Source organism: Sinocyclocheilus grahami, unplaced genomic scaffold (genome assembly GCF_001515645.1).
Source record: "Sinocyclocheilus grahami isolate Dianchi unplaced genomic scaffold, SAMN03320097.WGS_v1.1 scaffold172.1, whole genome shotgun sequence".
NCBI classification, from domain to species: Eukaryota; Metazoa; Chordata; class Actinopteri; order Cypriniformes; family Cyprinidae; genus Sinocyclocheilus; species Sinocyclocheilus grahami.
The window spans coordinates 1,338,139-1,359,298 of record NW_015505351.1 but is presented as its reverse complement, the minus strand read 5'-3'; the positions used below and the strand labels follow the sequence as shown (position 1 = coordinate 1,359,298).

The 21,160-nt window shown below is 36.5% G+C and overlaps 1 protein-coding gene across 1 annotated transcript; it reads right to left on the bottom strand.

The window, feature by feature from the left end:
- LOC107593517 (gamma-tubulin complex component 2-like) lies at positions 1-17,749 on the bottom strand. Its single transcript, XM_016283256.1, is given in 17 exon segments — positions 1-76; positions 283-454; positions 639-759; positions 2,359-2,502; positions 3,135-3,255; positions 3,335-3,463; positions 6,441-6,613; positions 7,267-7,447; positions 9,522-9,585; positions 9,588-9,710; positions 12,416-12,579; positions 13,319-13,375; positions 14,409-14,613; positions 14,851-15,010; positions 16,548-16,724; positions 16,832-16,960; positions 17,561-17,749. Coding segments are annotated over 17 exon segments (2,376 nt in total). The 5' UTR covers positions 17,741-17,749.
- Between the last annotated feature and the right edge of the window lie 3,411 nt (positions 17,750-21,160).

Sequence of the window (21,160 nt, the reverse complement as noted above, 5' to 3'; positions counted from 1 at the left end):
CTATGCAGCAGTTTTCTGGCTTCTCTCAATAGCCATTCTCTCCAATCTCTCTGTGTAGAAGCCATTGAAGTCCAGCCTATAAAAAGAAATCTCATTATTCATAGCACCTCTGTTGAGCAGACTGAATTTTAATGAGGGTTGTATAAGCTTTTCAAATGTTTTCTTTTTCAAGAAAGCTTTTCAAAGAGATTTCTATTGTTAAAGCTCAGGCCAGGTTAAATCAGTAAGCACTGATACATGCACTGAGGGACAGTTTAATGTAAGGTTCTTGTCACAACTCGCCTGTAGATGATGTTGATCATGCTGCGTTCACAGTCATTGGTGCTGTAAATGCTGAGCTTATCCAAAAGATCCAGCAATAATGTGCTGAAGTTACTGTCAAACTTGCTGATGGTCGCCTCAAACCCAGAGTCAGACTGCAGGGCATACACATGCTCAGCTAGGAACTGGGAGAGATGAGAAAAGAGATGAGATCAAATATGATTATTATTTATTTTAATTGTTTGATTATAAGGATATCATTATTTGTGTTTTTTTTTATTATGGTGACAGTGATTACACAGCTTGTTTTTAAAGTGCCTCTTTAGATTTGGTATTGTAGAATAATTGATTCAATGCCAATGACTCATTTTAGAGGCCAGTCTTTTTTTTCTCTGACTCTTCTGTCCGCTCAGCCGAGGCTGAAGAGCCCTCCATAGTGCCGTGTTCGAGAGTCAGGCGCTTCATCTCACTGTCTATCCTCATGCTATGAGTGAACCGCTGCAAAACAATCAAAATAAACACTCCAGTATCAGCATGACAGAGCAGGAAAGCTTCATTATGAAATAATAGCAAATTTGTGCATTTCACAACACGCACAATCCCGTTAAAATGATCCCCAGAGACAACAATAAACTATATACACTACCAGTCAAAAGTTTTTGAACAGTAAGATTTTAATGTTTTTAAAGAAGTCTCTTCAGCTCACCAAGCCTGCATTTATTTGATCCAAAATACAGCAAAAGCAGTAATATTGTGAAATATTTTTACGATTTCAAATAACCGCTTTCTGTTTTTGAATATATTTTCAAATGTTATTTATTCCTGTGATCAAAGCTAAATTTTCAGCATCATTACTCCAGTCTTCAGTGTCACATGATCCTTCAGAAATCAATCTAATATGCTCATTTGCATTTCACGAAACATTCATTATTATTATTATCAATATTTGAGAAACAGTTGAGTACATTTTTTCAGGATTCTTTGAAAAATCCAAAGATCTGCATTTATCTGAAATAAAAAGCTTTTGTGACATTATACACTAGTGCAGGGGTGGCGAACGTCAGTCCTGGAGAGCCGCAGCCCTGCAGAGTTTTGCTTCAACCCTAATCAAACACACCTGAACAAGCTAATTAAGGTCTGAAGGGTTATTAGGAAGCTACAGGCAGGTGAGTTTTAATTAGGGTTGGAGCTGAACTCTGCAGGGCTGAGGCTCACCAGGACTGGAGTTCGCCACCGCTGCACTAGTATACCATTCAAAAGCTTGGAGTCAAATTAACAAATTAGAATGATTTCTGAAGGACCATGTGACACTGAAGACTGGAGTAATGAATACTGAAAATGTAGCTTTACCATCACAGGAATAAATTACATTTTAAAATGCATTCAAATAGAACATGGTTTACAGCAGGGTTCCTCAAATCTTACCCTGGAGGTCCAATGCGCTGCAGAGTTTAGCTCCAACCCTGATCAAACTCACCTACCTGTGATTTTCTAATGATCCTGAAGACACTGATTAGCATGCTCAGGTGTGTTTGATTAGGGTTGAAGCAAAACTCTGCAGGGCTGAGGCTCACCAGGACTGGAGTTCGCCACCGCTGCACTAGTATACCATTCAAAAGCTTGGAGTCAAATTAACAAATTAGAATGATTTCTGAAGGACCATGTGACACTGAAGACTGGAGTAATGAATACTGAAAATGTAGCTTTACCATCACAGGAATAAATTACATTTTAAAATACATTCAAATAGAACATGGTTTACAGCAGGGTTCCTCAAATCTTACCCTGGAGGTCCAATGCGCTGCAGAGTTTAGCTCCAACCCTGATCAAACTCACCTACCTGTGATTTTCTAATGATCCTGAAGACACTGATTAGCATGCTCAGGTGTGTTTGATTAGGGTTAGAGCTAAACTCTGCAGGAAAGTGGATCTCGTGGGCCAGATTTGAGGATCCCTGGTTTACAGTATTACTGTTTTACTGTATTTTTGAGCAAATAAATGCATCCTATGTGAGCATAAGAGACCTCAAAACATAAAAAAAAAATCGTACCAACCCTATAAAAAGCAGGGTTTTCTCAATAATGTCTGTATTTTTACCTTCATGCAGTTGGTGAACATAACACAGACAGACATGAGCTTGGAGAAGATGCGGAGCAGCTCAGGGTTGGTGAGCATACAGTCCTTCAGACAGTTATCCAGGAAGCTGGTGTGATAACACAGCACATCATCAATGTTGGAAGCCTAAAAAAAGACAATCAAATTAAGAAAGCGCTGTGAATTAATTTAAACTCCATTTGTGCTTAGCCAGACCTATCACGATTATTACATAACAGCCTGATTACCATTATTTGAGAGAACCATGATCACTGTGCTCTTTAAATTCAAACCAATAATGGATACTGGCATACAAATAAGTTATTTTAATAGAATTATGTAAGCACTCCATATATTACATTTTATATTTGTTTAGCTTTAAAGGAAATAACATTTTAATAATGTTTAATGTAATGTAAAACAAACATGAATTAATGACAGTAGGTGTTTGTGTAATACATTTATACAGTACCAATAAACTGCAGTTATTTATTTATTTATAATTAATTGGCAACCAAAGTTTCAGAATCCTGACAGTCATATACAGAAGCAATTCATTAATTAAAGTTGAATTAGGTAAATTCACTTATTGACTGGTAAAATCACTGGATACATGTATATGGAAATGTTACACTTCTAACAGGTTGTTAACCCAAAAAGAAACTAGATAAATCTGACTTAAAGCCGATTAAATGTATTATATAAAATAAACTGCATGTTTTGAAGTCATGAGCCTTAATTATTAAGAATAAAGCAGATGTTTTATTTCATTGACTTACAGATTTCAGGTTGTTCTCCATGATGTGCCATGTGGGCTCCATAACCTCAAACATCATGTAGTACTGAATGTTCTGCTCAAAGTTGAGCATCCGTTGTCTTAATGCAAAGGCAGCAGCAAACCTACAATTTACAAGAGCTACTGAAAAGATGTTCACTTGAAGATACACAATCCGAGGTCAAAATACATATTTAGTCTCACCATTTAGCAGAGTGCAGTGAATATTGCTTAGCTGCTTTATTGCTGATCCACACATTACAGAGCAGCCTCTCCACATGCTTGCAGTAGAACATGTGCCTGAAGAGCATCTGGTATCGTGTCAGGGCTTTTCTGTACATCAGAACATTGTGTTAAAGGAGTAGTTCATTTCTGATTGCATAGCGTTTAACGACATTTGAATGACATTAACGCAGTGTGTAACATTTCCAAAAATGTAGTGTGTAATGTGCGACATTTCCAATAACGTAGTGTGTAACGTGCAACATTTCCGATTACACGGTGTGTAACGCACAACATTTCCAATGACGCAGCGTGTAATGTGCGACATTTCCAATAACGTAATGTGTAACATGCGATATTACCAAAAACAAAGTGTGTAACATGCAACATTTTCAATAATGCAGTGTGTAACGTGCAACATTTCCAATGACGCAGTGTGTAATGTACGACATTTCCAATAACGTAATGTGTAACATGCGACATTTACAATAACAAAGTGTGTAACATGCAACATTTTCAAGAATGCAGTGTGTAACATGCAACATTTCCAATGGCATAGTGTGTAACGTGCAACAATTCCAATAGATTAGTGTGTAACGTGCAACATTTCCGATTACACGGTGTGTAATGCACAACATTTCCAATGACGCAGCGTGTAATGTGCGACATTTCCAATAACGTAATGTGTAACATGCGATATTACCAAAAACAAAGTGTGTAACATGCAACATTTTCAATAATGCAGTGTGTAACATGCAACATTTCCAATGACGCAGTGTGTAATGTACGACATTTCCAATAACGTAATGTGTAACATGCGACACTTCCAATAACAAAGTGTGTAACATGCAACATTTTCAAGAATGCAGTGTGTAACATGCAACATTTCCAATGGCATAGTGTGTAACGTGCAACAATTCCAATAGATTAGTGTGTAACATGCAACATTTCCAATAACAAAGTCTATAACGTCCGGCATTTCCAATAATTCCATGTAATGTGGGATATTTCCTATAATAAAATCTGTAACGTAAAACATTTCCAATAGCTTAGTGTGTAACATGCGTAATTTCCAATAGCGTAATGTGTAAAGTGCGACATTTCCAATAAAGTCTGTAACATGCAACATTTCCTGTAGAGCTGTGTGTAACGTGTGACATTTCCAATAGTGTAGAGTGTAAAGTGCGACATTGCCAATAACAAAGTCTGTAACGTGTGACATTTCCAGTAGAGCTGTGTGTAACGTGCGACGATTCCAATAGATTAGTGTGTAACATGCAACATTTCCAATAACAAAGTCTATAACGTGCGGCATTTCCAATAACGTAGTGTGTAATGTGGGACATTTCCAATAATAAAGTCTGTAACGTAAAACATTTCCAATAGCTTAGTGTGTAACATGCGTTATTTCCAAAAGCGTAATGTGTAAAGTGTGACATTTCCAATAACAAAGTCTGTAACGTGCAACATTTCCAGTAGAGCTGTGAGTAACGTGTGACATTTCCAATAGTGTAGAGTGTAAAGTGCGACATTGCCAATAACAAAGTCTGTAACGTGTGACATTTCCAGTAGAGCTGTGTGTAACGTGACATTTCCAATTACAAAGTGTGTAACATGCAACATTTCCTATAGCATAGCGTGTAACGAGCAACATTTCCAATAACGTAGTGCGTAAAGTGAGACATTTCCAATAATGTAATGTGTGACAATTCCAATAACGTTGTGTGTAATGTGACATTTCCAATAACGTAATGTGCAACAATTACAATAACGTAGTGTGTAATGTGTGACATTTCCAATAACGCAGTGAGTAATGTGCGACATTTTCTAATAATGCAATGTGCGACAATTCCAATAGCGTAGTGTGTAATGTGACATTTCCAATAACGTAATGTGCGACAATTCCAATAGCGTAGTGTGTAATGTGTGACATTTCCAATAACGCAGTGGGTAATGTGCGACATTTCCAATAATGTAATGTGCGACAATTCCAATAGCGTAGTGTGTAATGTGACATTTCCAATAACGTAATGTGCAACAATTCCAATAGTGTAATGTGTAATGTGTGACATTTCCAATAACGCAGTGGGTAATGTGCGACATTTCCAATAATGTAATGTGCGACAATTCCAATAGCGTAGTGTGTAATGTGACATTTCCAATAACGCAGTGGGTAATGTGCGACATTTCCAATAACGTAATGTGCGACAATTCCAATAGCGTAGTGTGTAATGTGTGACATTTCCAATAACGCAGTGCGTAATGTGCGACATTTCCAATAATGTAATGTGTGACAATTCCAATAGCGTAGTGTGTAATGTGACATTTCCAATAACGTAATGTGCAACAATTCCAATAGTGTAATGTGTAATGTGTGACATTTCCAATAACGCAGTGGGTAATGTGCGACATTTCCAATAATGTAATGTGCGACAATTCCAATAGCGTAGTGTGTAATGTGACATTTCCAATAACGCAGTGGGTAATGTGCGACATTTCCAATAACGTAATGTGCGACAATTCCAATAGCGTAGTGTGTAATGTGTGACATTTCCAATAACGCAGTGCGTAATGTGCGTCATTTTCAATAGCGTAGTATATAATGTGCAACCTTTCCGATCACACAGTGTGTAATGAGCAACATTTCCAAATGCATGGATTCCTATTTAAAGGGGTCATATGATGCGATTTCAAGTTTTCCTTTCTCTTTGGAGTGTTACAAGCTGATTGTGCATAGATAAGATCCCCGAAGTTGCAAAGACTAAAGTCTCAAAACCAAAGAGATATTCTTTATCAAAGTTAAGACTCTGCCACGCCCCCTAAAACGGCTCATTCTAACACGCCCCCACATATCTACCTCACTATGTGGAAATATTAGCATAATGCGCCCAAAATCTCCTGCTGAAAATTCATCAAACAACACTTAATATAACTGCACCTTAAGTGCATGGAATACAGGGTTGGAACAACACGAATGAAGGTCAGATAAATGATGACAAAACAATTTCTTTAAGAAGCACGGGGCCATAGTTACAATCCCAAGCTGCTTGAAATAAAAGCTATACTGTCGTACAGAAAATATGTGTACCGGTTGATTATGAGAGAAAGTGGCCACTTGACGATGTTGTCGAAAGAGAAAGCCTCCAGGCCGCTAAGGGACACCTCTGTGGGCTCTGCATTAATGATGGCTTTCTCTTGCTTGGTGTCTATAGCGAGGACACGCAACAGCTGGGTGATAACGTCATGGGGCATCAGGTCAATCTAGAAGAGGATAATACTGTTAAATAATGCAGTTTCAGTGTTGACCTGTTGCCTGTTTTTGAGCTGCACATAATTTTCCATTGCTTAAGAAGGCTCTCAACCACCTTCCAAATGATACAATCATTTAGATGGGTGACAGTAGCCATATTCACACACAAAACGTTAAACTGCTGGATGACATTTCCATTTTCATTTGCCAGTTTAAAAAAAACAAACTGCTGTGCTTCATGAAACATCCTACTTATATATTTATTTACAGTAATTAAATAGCAGCCTTTGTGATTTGAGCTTTATTTCACTTAATTGTGCAGCCCTAGCTTCTTATGTCATGTCCCTTTATAACACTTCCAGAGTGGACAGACAAATTGCTTTTAGCTAGAATCTTGTCACATTACCTCTGATTAGGGCACGCTGTAAGTGCAGGATAAATGGTGTATCGGCCAGCACAACAAAAACAAAAGATACTGAGTAAAATTACCAAAATGTAAAAGATGAAACTGAACAACAATTTGTTTTTCATTTGGATTTCTACTGCAAAATAAATTGCTCAACATCTGAAATCTAGACTGTAATGCAGAATACACAAACATACTCTACATATTACAAAGTGCGACTGTTGAAGTAATTGGTGAGAAGACAGATGCGCATTTGACCTTCAAATCATCTTTGAAGGGGTCTGTGTTGGCAGTGCTCAGTCTTAGGGCCAGCTCCAGCAGGGCCTCCAGCCGTGGAGGAATGATGTTATCAACCGGCTTCTTCAGTTCTTCCTCCGTCAGGTCCATAAAATGCACGAAAAAGTCTCCTTTATCCATTAAGAAGTCATGTTTGATTGACCTGTTCCACAAAATGTAAGAAATTAGGTAATATTGAGATATTCAGTTCACAATGGCTGAAAATACCAAATAATCTTTAAGATTATACTTTTTGCTTTGGAAACAGATGACACTGTGATGCAGCTACACCAGAAGATGTGTGGTTTATGCATGTTGATCAATGTTTATGCGAATAATTGCCTAAATTAAAAAAATAGTTCACCCAAAAATGACAATTTGCTAAAAAATTACTCAACCTAAGATGTAGATGAGTGTTTCTTCATCCGAACAGATTTGGAGAAATTTACATTTACATTTATTTATTTGGCAGATGCTTTTATCCAAAGCCACATACAATTTAACATTTCATCCTCAGCAGTGAATGAATGCTGTCAGAATAAGAGTCCAAACTCTTATAAAACATCACAGTAATCCACAATTAATTAATGTCTTGTGAAGTGAAAATCTGCATGTTTGTAATAAATCCCTTATTAAGGCATTTTAACTTTAATTACTTGCTTCTGGCCAAAACACAAGTTCATAATCCATACACTTCCCTTTATTTAGACATATTTATTAACGGTTTTAGATCATTTTCAACAGTGCTCGATCTGTGCGCGTTTCAGATGAGATGACTGGAGAAACCAATATTATGAATAGAAACCTTTTAGCCAGTAACAAGTTTGAAGTTCGAAACATGTTAGAATCTCAACTTAACATATCTTAACTATACTGGGTGAACCTTTAAATCTGTTCATCATATAAGGCAATCGTGTCTCTTCAGAAGATTTGGATTAACTCATTCCATTCATATGGACTATGTTTACCATGTCTTTATGATTCTTTTAAATTGTCAAAGTTTGGTTACATGGACTTTATATGCTTTGAACATAAATGAAAGTCTTGTATTTGGAATGACATGAGGGTGAGAAAAATGTCAGAAGTTAAAATAAATAAACACCCATGGTCTGCTGCAGTACTAACAAAAAATCATGATCCTAACCTTTATCTCCAGATGGAAATCTCAGTTGGCCAGACAGTGATTCATCTTTTCTGAATCATTAAATGATTGGTGTCTGAAACATTGTGAGTTTTCAAATGCTTAGTTTAAATATGTGCTACAAATGAAGAGTGCTCATAAGCGGCTGTTGAGAAAAAGTATTCCGTACATCAAACCAAACAAGCGGACTGACACACCATTGGCTCAGATTACTTACTCACATACCTGACAGCAGATTATGATGTCAGATTTTCAGTGAGTCCAGAATGGTTACCATGTTATGTGTACTTATTGAAAGCAAATAAATTTGTATTATGTGGTACACACTACGCCACAGGTGTCAAACTCAGTTCCTGGAAAGGCCACAGCCCTGCAGAGTTTAGCTTCAACCCTAATTAAACACAGCTAATTAGGGATGTACCGAAATGAAAATTCTTGTCCGAAGCCGAACAAAATGAATTACTGAATACCGAACACGGTTTTTCGCATTTTGCCCCCCATGTAGACCTATTGTGCCTTTTTTTTCACTATTGCATAAATTAAATAGCCAGAATTTTTTTTTAAATGTAAAGTCGGCCACACCGACATTACATTTACAAAGCTTTTCCACTTATTTTTTAGTCGAGCATCCAGTTGAGATCGATGTGTGTGCTTTTGTCTGCTCTTTATAAATTAAATAGCCAAAAATTTGCTTTTTACTGTTTAGCTATGAGCTTCCTCCAAACTCTAGGACCTTGGTTTCCAAATGAAATATAAAACTTGCTCTCATCTGAAAGAGGACTTTGGAACACTGGGCAACAGTCCAGTTCTTCTCCTTAGCCCAGATAAGACACCTCTGACGTTGTCTGTGGATCAGAAGTGGCTTAACAAGAGGAATACGACAACTGTAGCCAAATTCCTTGACACATCTGTGTTAGCTTAATAATGTCCTCTAATGTTTCTGAAAATACTCAATATGTTATGTATATAATATGTTTCAGGGTAATTCATACTGAAAAGCAAAATATATTATTAACAGACTTTAAAAAAAAACAAATTTAAAAAGCATTCACAAGAGGGTACCGAATGGCGGACAGCCCTGTAGGTCCAGGGTCACATTCTCCTGTATGGGTCTTTAATGATGCCCCTATAGATCCACTTCTCAAGTATTTCAAAGTAGGTGACGCTACTTTGGTCAGATAGAGGCAGAGCTCTTGAGCCTGGCTGTCTCTGGTGTAATTGAAGGTACAATCATGAAGCAGGCTGAGGGTCGAGCCACCCATACACTCACCCTTGTCAACAGTGTCTACATGAAAGAGGCGAAGGAGAAAGCGCATTAGCATGAGCATATCAACAGTGTCGGCACTATGTGCGGACGACGTGAACCCCCTGAAACATGATTTCTACCAAGGCCCCATTTAGAAATACAAATGTTTGCTACAAACAGTAAAACATGCTAGAAACATGCCACCACATGCCAGCATTGCATTAACAACATGCTAGAAACATGCTAACACCATGATAAATCATACTAGCAACAACATGCTCAGAAATGTTAGAAACATACTAGAAACGTTAAAATGTTAATGTACTAAAGCATGCTAACATCATTAAAACATTATTAACTTGTTAGAAACATCGTAAAACATGCTGCCACCATACTAAAACATGACAGAAACATGTTAACAATTTTGTAACATTCCAAAACATTTTAGTTTTAGAAACAGGTTAGTAACATGCTAATTCATCCTAACGTTGTGAAAAAACATGTTAATAATACATTATATGCTATAATCACATTAAAACATGCTGGAGACATTAGCAACATGCTAAGAATGTGACAAAAACATGGTAAAACATGCTAGCAATATTCTATCAAAATCTTAAATCCTGCCATCAATGCCTAGCTAGCTATCTAGATGCTTTTAATATTACATCTGTGTAACCATCGGTGAAACTTTAAAATCTTAATTAAACTTTCAGATAGGGCTTTGTAAACCAATTTGCAACTAATAAAGGTAAAGAATTAAGAATCAGCTATCAATGAACATGAAAAATATACTTTGACTCAAAGTGTATTTTTACATGCAAAAACTGTAAAAAATTAACTCATTACGCCTGTTGACACTTCCAAAATACTAAGTGCTATTACAGTAACTAGAGATGCACCGATTGCAATTTTCTTGGCCGATTCAGATTTTTTTGTTAGTGTGATCTGCCGATTCCGATTTTCTTTCTAAGAACTATAATTGACAGCATATACAAACAAAAATCTACTTTTCTTCAACACAAAGTTTAATTTTCATTAAAAAAACACAAGTAAAAAGTCAGTAATAAAATAAGAACAAATGAAATAACTGCAAACAACAGCACGAATAAATGCAATAGGATAAAGAGAGCTATGAAACTGAAGTTTCTGAAGTATGAAGTTTTTCAGGTTAAGTAAGTTTTTATTCAGGTAAGAAATACTACAGAAATTAAAGTAATCAAATGTAAAATAACACATCCAATGTTATTTTACATTTGAGTATATTAATTTATGTAGTCTTCATGGTAAAAATTAAATTCAGATTAATGCTTACCATTAAAGTTATAAAACGTATTCAGTCAAGAGCAGAAAGTGATTTTCTTTGTCTTTTGTTCTTTGATTAACATGACAGACAGCAGCAGGAATATTGGACTCCGGTCCCTTTAAGAGATTATCCACGGACCCAATATAACGAATGAGACCTGTGTGCAGTGTTGCCAACTTAGCAATTTTGTTGCTAAATTTAGCAACTTTTCACACTGCCCTAGCAACTTTTTCTTCCAAAAGCACCAAGCAACAAATGTAGCTATTTTTTATTTTTTATTTGGCAGTTTTTAGCAACTTTTGATAAGTGACTCAAAAGATAAAAAGGCACACATTTTCCATCTAAATTACACAAAATGAGGAAACCAAAGATGCCTAGCAGTACACATATCACATGAATTAAGTTAGCTTCTATTAGCAATTGCTCAATTTAATAATAATACATTTAATAATTGAAGAGTTCAGATGCAAAAGCCTCTAAGAGCCGTCTGAAATTTTCTTCTAAAATTATCATTTTTATCAGGCTCATATATTTATGTTCAGTTCTTTCACTTTAATAGCATAGAAAAGAACCTATACATTGCCATTAAAGTAAAATGACTGAACCTAAATATAGGAGCCTGATAAAAATGATAATTTTAGAAGAAAATTTCAGACGGCACTTAGAGGCTTTTGCATCTGAACTCTTCAATTGTTAATTTGTGATACACCTTATTAGTAGCTTGTGCCTGCGATTGTTGATCAGTTAGTACACTGTAAGAAAAATATCTAGAAAAATGGAAAAGGTACTACTAATTTTCCAGGACATTATCTGTTATCCATTATTTATTATCCATACAATGTGTAATTTAAAATGCATGTAAAAAAAACTGTGAAAAATCAATACGGAAAATTATTATATTAATATTAATATAGTATTATAGTATTATATTAATATAGTAGACTGTGTCCTATTTTTACAGATATTTTCTTAGAATATAGCAAAATAACTAACTGCTAATACACTGCTTAAAACTATAATTGTTCAGAATGTGTAGTTTACAAAATACAGTTATTTATATTTTAATATTATATTGTGTTATATTATTTTACAAACACATCTAAATTAACATATATAAAATATTTTCTTGCTGAGATTTGAGGTAGTGACAATTTTGTGTCATAATTACGTAATGAACATCATTTAGCAATTTTTAGCAACAAATTGACCTTCCTTTAGCAACTTCCCCTGAAAATTAGTTGGCAACACTGCCTGTGTGAGAGAGAAGGGGTCGTCGGAGAGATGAGAGCGAGAATGTGCGGCTGACGTTATTGCCTGTGCCGCTGGTAACAAAACGGTCACCGATCTGGGCCGATCATGAGGAAAATCGGCCGATTCCGATCCCTGGCCGATCGATCGGTGCATCTCTAACAGTAACCACATGTGTTGAGAGCTCTACCGATGGAGGCCAGGATTTCCATGGTGCGCATGGTGGGCTGTATGTAGAACCAGAGCTTCTGCAGAGAAAGCGTGCCCTGTCTGTGGAGATGCTCCAGCTGTGTCACCAGGATGAGATATTCCTTCATCAGAGTCCTTATGGCTGCAGTTGTAAGGATGGTTTCCCTACGGTGGTTCAGGCTGTAGGATTGCCGAATGACTAAAGAAACGTTATCAGCACGATGGTATAAAACTGTACATTTCTAGTCTATTACCACCCACTGCCACTTATACCAACGACGGAAATAAGCGCAGTTAGAATAGCTAAATAAGTGGGAGAGTGTTGCTATTGAGTGACTTTTGTATTGCAATAGGTAGCACTTTAATATTAACCTTGAATCAAGACTAGTTAGCACATAATTAATAATTGAAATGGTTTAATAACAATATTTTGTTATGGTTACACTTGAATTGGTTACAAAATAGATGAAGGATGGTAAAGCATAGTTAATTGTACCCAACATGTAAAATATTACCTGAGAGAAAGAGATAGAGAGAGGGGGGAATAGAGAGAGGAAGAAAAAGAGGGAGAGAGGGCAGAGACCCAAGAAGAGCTCCAACAAAGAAAAGAGGCAACAAAGAAGAGAGACAGAGCAACAGTTACAGTCCTCTTTGATCCCTTCCTTGACCATGTGACTAAAAACCAAATGTGAGACATTCAAACTGACCAATCAGCAGATTACAACTTCACCCACTGGGCAAAAGGTGTGACAATTAGCAGACCCCCGATGTATACACATGTTGGCCTACAGGCCTTGATTGATATCAGCACTTCTGTGCCTTCAGGAATGCCAAATGGCCCTTTTGTTACTGAAGATAGGTTTGGGACAGGAAAGCAGAAGTCTTTGATACATTTTGACTTTACACAGTCAAGGCATGATTCACCTGACCGTACTCAAACGACGACTTCTCTTCTGTGAAGCTGGACACCGAATATGCAAATTAATTGCAAGTAGTTTATATGAGTCTCAGATGATGCGAGGAAGCCATGCAAAATTTGAACATGAAATATCAATGCGTTTCATAAAACACACACAGCGTCTCCACGAAATGGCGGTGACGGCAACAATACTACAGTGAGAGTAAAAGTTACGCCTTCTTTCTTTGTGTGAACATTTGTGCAGTGTTATGCAAATCTTTCAACACAGTGATGTAGATATGTGGGGGCGTGTTTAAATGAAGCGTTTTAGGAAGCGTGGACGAGTCTTAACTTTTATGAAGAATATCTCTTTGGGTTTGACTTTAGTCTTTGCAATTTTATGGATCTTATCAACTCAAAATACAGAGGAAAACTTGAAATGGCATCATATGACCCCTTTTACAAAAGCCCTCTGACATTATTAACAAAACTGATTTAATATTGCAAAGAGGGTTTAAAATTAACACCGCCGACCCACCAGATGCAGGTGAAAAGTCAACCGTGGCAGGTTACACATATCAAATCATTAGCCAATTTGGCAGGTTATGAGTCATAAATGATGTCCTCCAACCAGGAACCTCCAACATTAGCAAAACAAAAATGTCTTTAAAAGATCAAACACATTGCTTATTTGTATGCGTGCACATACACAAGCTAAAAGCTCCACTCATCTTCAGTCCATTAACTATTTTAACTTAATATCCATATATGGAAAAATGCTACCATTATTATAATTGTTTGTTGTTATTATTAATCACAGAAAATTTTGTTTTTATTTCTATTTCATTTTATCTTTACGGCATCCGCAAACAAGTCATAAAACGGACATTCAATGCTTCAGAATCACATAATTAATAATAAATCAATTTAAATGTAAGATGTGATTTTGATCATCTGGATTATTTCTGAAATTCTGAAAGGTTGGCAACTTAAACATTTTAGTCAAAGTGGCTGGTGAGTGAAAAACGTAATTTCAAACTGTGGTAATGTAAACAAGGGACTAAAATAAATATTAAAGGTCATATTGTTCACTGACCGTGTGATAGCGGAGTAACAGGATGCCACCGGTAATATCCGGTTGACCAGCTCTTTGATGGACATGTCGAGGGAAGGATCCACTATGAAGGAGCGGCTCTGTCTGCCGAGCACAGGCTGAGCTGTGACGTCTCTTCCATCCACACCAATTAGCACGTACAGCAGGTCCTCCAGAGCTTGTTCCTGTGCAGCCAGCGGAATTGTACCTGTAAATACACATGTTAAAGTCCCCATGAAATCAAAACTGACCATTCTTATTTTTTATGTAATTTTACAGTGTTTATTATAAATTATTTGTCCATGCAAATCTACTTAATGCACATGATACATAAAGCATTGGTGTTTCTTCATCACCTCTCATCAAATTACTAATAACTTACTTCACCACTGTAACGATTCCCTACTCATCAAAGGCTCTGATTTTGGAAAGCCATGTCACATACCAACAGCCACCACGGGATCTCCCACAGGAGTGGGGCTAGTGATGAAATTCCCAATCAGCGCAGGCCGGTCATACACCCAGTTTGGAAACACAGGGTTCGGCTGAGTGGGGTTCTTCTTGTTATGTCGGTCTCTCAGCATTTTACAGATGACCTCAGAAGACTGTAAGGGAAAACAAAATCATTGTAAACTCGTGCAATATCCAGAAATCAGGATCGGCGGATTCGGAGTCATGTTTATTAATGAATGCAAAAAATAACAGTGTACACTGTGTTCCAAATTATTTTGCAAGTGACATTTTAGTGGGTTTCAGTAAAATAAACATTCAGATACCAGATTCCCCCCCCCCCCCCCCCAAAAAGAATATGTTTGCTTGTTTTTTTTTCTCATATCTATTTAGATATTTATTATAAATCTCAGACGGGTTTGTTAAATATTCTGCCAGGTCTTCTTAGGTAAATGAAAACCCTACTTAGAGAGGTTGTTCCACATTATTAGGTAAGTCACAGTTCTCATGCAATATGGGGAGGAAGAAAGATCTTTCTGAAGATGAAAAGTCTTGCGAAAGGCACTGAAGTATCTAAGGATACTTTGTAGCATCCTGTGTGTGTTGCTTCAAGAAAGCAACCATACATTTGTGTTGTGCTGTTTTTCTTTCTTTTCTATTCATTTATTATTAATTCATTTATAATCATTTAATTATTTTATTATTCAATTTAATCATATAATTATTCAAACCATTTATTTACTCATTTTATTGATTCATTTATTGATTATCTGGCATGAAGGCATGCTCTAAAAGCATTGAAAAAAGAAAAATATTATTCTCATTTGATGATTGTAATATTCTGAAAAAATATAATTTTATAAGATTTCAAAAAGAAAAAATGCTTGTTTTTGGTTTTGCATTTCAATTACTAAATTAAACAGAGGACTAACAGCGGCATCACTTTTAGTCATCACATAAGCACACCACATTGGGACAAACAGTGCTGTGCATAAAGGGAAGTAAATATTGTAATAGCATACCACTCACAACAATGGTGTTCCCTACATTTAAGATCCATTTTAAACAGTTGCTTAAGGCAAAACAGACCTGTGTAGCGTCTCGACCAATCTGACACACTAATTTTAATTTGATTTAACAAATCAATTATTCATTAGGTTAACAAATCGTCACAGTCCCCTCACTCAATATACTGGATGCCAGGATATCTGCTGAACACCAGGCCCTCTGGTCACCATGACAACTAATCATGATATCACTGGTTTTATGACCCCCCAGGAATGTGAGAAGGATAGCCCACTCTTGTCCCAAGGAAAAGCAGAGTAGAAATGGACTGTGTTCTAGTTAATTCATAGAAAAAACGTTATTTGAATGAACACACATATTTCTTCAGGCCATTGAGTATATTATTGTCATTGTGTATTTTGTCTTTGATATTCTTAGACTATTTTAGTATGCTTGTCACTTTTGTGCATGATGCTTTATCCCTTTGCATATGGTGTATTTGTAATTGGTATACTGTCACAAGTTGTCTTTGTTTGTACTAAATGCCTAGGGACTATGGATGTAAATTAGCAATGTTGCTATAAATATTTAAATGTTGTATTTCATACTGATGTTCATCGATGTGTATTGTCCCTATTAAATCAACAAAAAAAAACAGATTAATATCACTTCGTTTCCTCATACTACCTGAGGCGCATTGGAGCTGGCCGTGACATTTCCCAGCTTTTTCCGCAATTCCTCCAGTTCTTGCATGGACATTTTGCCACTGGTTGCAGGAATGCTGTACGACGTGGCGGTGCTGGATGCTGCATTTGCAGACATTTCAGTTCTCTCCTTTGCATTCTGCTGCAAGAACGTCAAAGTCTGAAGAATACAAGAAAAAAATGAAGACACTGACAAATGTATGAGTTTAGGGGGAAATTGTGTGAACATCTTGTGTGGAAATGAATAATGAGTTTCATTAAACCTACTTCTTTATCCTCAGTGAGTTTGGAAAGCAGATACACCAGTGGATCGAGGTTGCGTGCATTCTTTGACTTCAACTCGTCATATTTCCTCAAGAAGTCTTTAGGAGTTTTGGAGTGTTCTGCCATTTTGACCTGCAAGACATGGTAAATTAGTCTCCTGCATTCACAATACATGCACATGTACAGTATTATGTGAAGCATCCGTATAGTCTGTATTTTTTAAATTTATGTATAGGTAAACAGTTATATATAGTATATTCATAGCCAAAATCTGTCAGTAGGTTAGTTGTGTATAGGTAGTGTTTATGTGAAGCATTCGTATAGTTTGTATTTTTTTTATTTATGTATAGGTAAACATTTATATATATATATATAGTATATTTATAGTCAAAATCAGTCAGTAGGCTAGTTGTGTATAGCAGGGGTGCCCAAACTTGGTCCTGGAGGGCCGGTGTCCTGCAGAGTTTAGCTCCAACTTGCCTCAACACACCTGCTACAAAGTTTCTAGTATGTCTAGTAAGAGCTTGATTAGTTGGTTCAGGTGTCAGCTTGGGCACCCCTGGTGTATAGGTTTTACTGTTTTACTTCATTGTTGTATGCCTGTATTTATGTAGCACCGTGGTCCTGTGAGGCACAACATTTAGTTCCACTGTATGTCCCCACATGTAGCAGAATGACAATAAAGCTCAACTTGACTTGAAAAAAATGTAACAGAAGATAATTCATGTTCACCTTAGCACTGTGTGCAGATACTGTAGTGGTCACATAAGGAGTCCTGTTCTCCTGCAGTAAATCAATATAAACCTCAGCACCATCTCCTCCTCGGACATTAAGAAGCCCGAGAAGTTCATTAACATCATGATGAATCCTGAATTCACTCATGACTTCAGATGAAATCAGAAGCGCCACCATTGAGAAACGAGAGCAAGCTCCTTGAATGAATAAATACATCAGCAAACGACACTAGATCTAGATCACTGAATTTACTGACAAAACCATGAATATTTAGTACGCCCTAGTGAAAATTAATCAGCGGGGATTTGTTATTACTTACTGTATGTACAGCTAGCCATCGGCCCATTTGCGTTGACACATGTTGCATGATAAAATGAAACGTCTTGTTTACCTATAATTATTATAGAATATGTTATTTTACCTAGTATGAGTCTAATTAATCCGTCTGAATAACACCTACAGCATGTATTGATAAAATGCAAAGGAAACTGACAACATTCCAATAATAGGAAGTCAGAAACTGTCTTTTGTAGAGATAGAATTTGTAAATGTTTAGGATTTGCTTTGTCGTTCATCAATCATATACTAACATAACCTAGTAAATATTTGTGAAATGTTTTGATTTAGATTTATTTAATAACAATACTACTACTACTTACTACTACTAATAATAATAATCAAAGTAAAATAATAATAATAATTATAAAATAGTTAGATTGTCACTCACACTTCCAGGGGCCAGTTGCAAAGACGAAGCATCTAAGACTGTGTCTTAACAACTAGTCTAACCAATTAGCACTTACTGACAGGCAATGAGTCATATCGTTTAGATTTAAATGACACCAATCTGTGTTTTAACACAGCCGACATTATGACCACTCTTCAAGGGGGAAAAAATTAGATGACTAACTTGAAAGACTAAAATTTTTATGCAACCGGCCACAGTATTCAGATATAGAATTACACATTAACTTATTTACAGAATAATACAAAAAAAATGTATAATATGAAAACAACTAGTATGTGGTTGTTAAAAATATAGCATTTCCACAATATATTGACATTAGGGGTGTTGCTCACCCTATTGCAGTTTTGTTATGCGAGGTTTTGCTACAAATTAATTAATTAAATAAAAGAAACCAAAATACAGCTAAACAAGACATTCTAAACATCCTATAGTGTTCAATTTGAACTTCCAATTTTTACCTCAATTGGCTCAGAGCCTCAAGACCGTCAGTTCCATCAATCACAGTATTGATTCTGGAGACAGTCACACATCTGGACAATTTGAGTTTGCTGTGAATAGAGCCCTGTGGTGATTATCAGGAGATGTGGGTGAAGATGGCACACATCTTCTAGGCATCTTGTCTATTGTCTCTATTAAATGAAAAATGTATACCCATCAAAAACAGATCAAGACGATTTAGTCTCTCTGGCCTTCCAAACAACCCCAGTCAGCTCTCAGTTTGCGCTCAGGTGTTATTCTAGACAACGCAGATGTTTCAAGCCGGAAGATTACTCATCATGTCAGTGATTCTCCTCTAACTCCCAACATTTGCAGTAGCTCAGCACAGCACAGCACAGCTTGCCAGGATGATAAACACAAGAAATTACTTGCCACTAAAGGTATTACCTTGTGAAAAAACCAAGTGCCATCTCACCAATCTAATCCAAATACCTTGTGGCGCTTAACCTTTAAAGAATAACATGTGAAGAAGCAGGTGGTGAATGAAAAATAGCGAGGGTGGCGTTCTCAAGCCACAAATAATCTTGAAACTGTCAGTGGATGGTGGAAGAACTAAAGTGCTGCTGTTGGTTTATGGTTTGAGGTCATGGGGAATGAGACCATCTGCAGAGATGAAACCTATGGAAGCCCGTTTCCGCCACTGAATAAAAAATAAAAGGAGGTAATTGCGACTTTATATCTCGCAATTCTGACTTTTTAACTTGCAATTGTGAGTTTATATCACGCAATTCTGAGAAAAAGTCAGAATTCTGACTTTATAGCTCGCAATTCTGACTTTATAACTCGCAACTGCCAGTTTATATCTCACAATTCTGTGGAAAAAAGTCAGAATTGTGAGATAAAAAGTCGCAATTACCTTTTTTTTTTTTTTCAGTGGCGGAAACGGGCTTCCCTAGAAACCTGGGGCAAGTTCCAACTCAAGAGACAGCGCACACAACGTAATATCCAAATAAATTCACAAGAGCAAGACTATTGTCTACACATGTTTATGTACATCAAAGGCAAAATAACTGAAATAATAAGAGCACAAGTATAGATCTGGAACTTCTTTTAAGTCTGTCTAAATATCATTTAGTAATTGCAATGTCTTCTGGTCCATATCCTTTGCTTAGGAAGGTGTGCTATACATATTTATTTTGCTATTGTATTATGGAGTGACACTTTTCTATACTGCTCTGATTATATAATGGTAAATATTACAATATCATAGCACAACAACAGTGATCAGCAATAATGATAAGCCTAATACACACAATAAAAATAACAAGGTCATATAGATCATATAACACAGCCTCGGAGGTAAGAAGTGGATTATCCTTCACCTGAAATGCGAGGCAAATGTTGGATCACAATAATTCAATAATTAGGTTTCCACAAATCCCTTCATTTGATTGGGATGTTCTCTTTTATTCTGGAGGGCAAGGGGAGTGACTGTACGACTGTACCTATTTTGCAGTATTAAACACGTATTTATACCGATTTCATCAGTCTCCGAAAATTCTTCAAAAAGAACACAAAGAATGGCCTTCTCAGCTGCCATAGTTGCAACTCTTGCGTCATCAGAACAGGGTGTTCAACACACCACCGTTTCCATTTAAAAAACGCTTTGGACCGTTTTGTCGGGGCTGAACACAGCCATGGCTACAGCAGAATTACAAAATAAAAGACATGAACACAAAACAAAACCCAACGTGACAATATAAGAGAAGTCTTGTTGTATGTGTACATGTGTGAGCACAATGTGTGTGTAAAGACACTGATGGGAATGTCGCAAATGTATCTTGGCTCCATGCTAAGCAAGGCTGTTCAGTGTACTATCAGAAAACATTACGATAACACACCTGCCAGATGCAGTGTTTTGCACAGTGATCAAGGTACATGTATGACATTTCCACAGATTTCGGGGCTCATTTATCTCCAAGGCTGTAGATAAAACAGTTCTGCTGAATCAAGCTCATCCCTCACGATAAATGCTACATTCCTTGTTCTTATACTTATCTGTTTTATCTACTCTTTTTTTCTCCTTTTCCTCCAGTCTTTCACACTTACTTTTTGCCCTGCTTCTCTTGCTTTTCTGTTCTTTCCAAATATCTCACAACCCAGTCTCTATGAACTCATCTCACAAATATGTATTAAGTATGTTTAACGATTTTCTTCAGCAAGACTTTTGCCTTTGGAAACAAATGTGGTGAAGACGGTCTTAGATAAGATAAGATAAGATAAGATAAGATAAGATAAGATAAGATAAGATAAGATAAGATAAGATAAGATAAGATAAGATAAGATAAGATAAGATAAGATAAGATAAGATAAGATAAGATAAGATAAGATAAGATAAGATAAGATAAGAT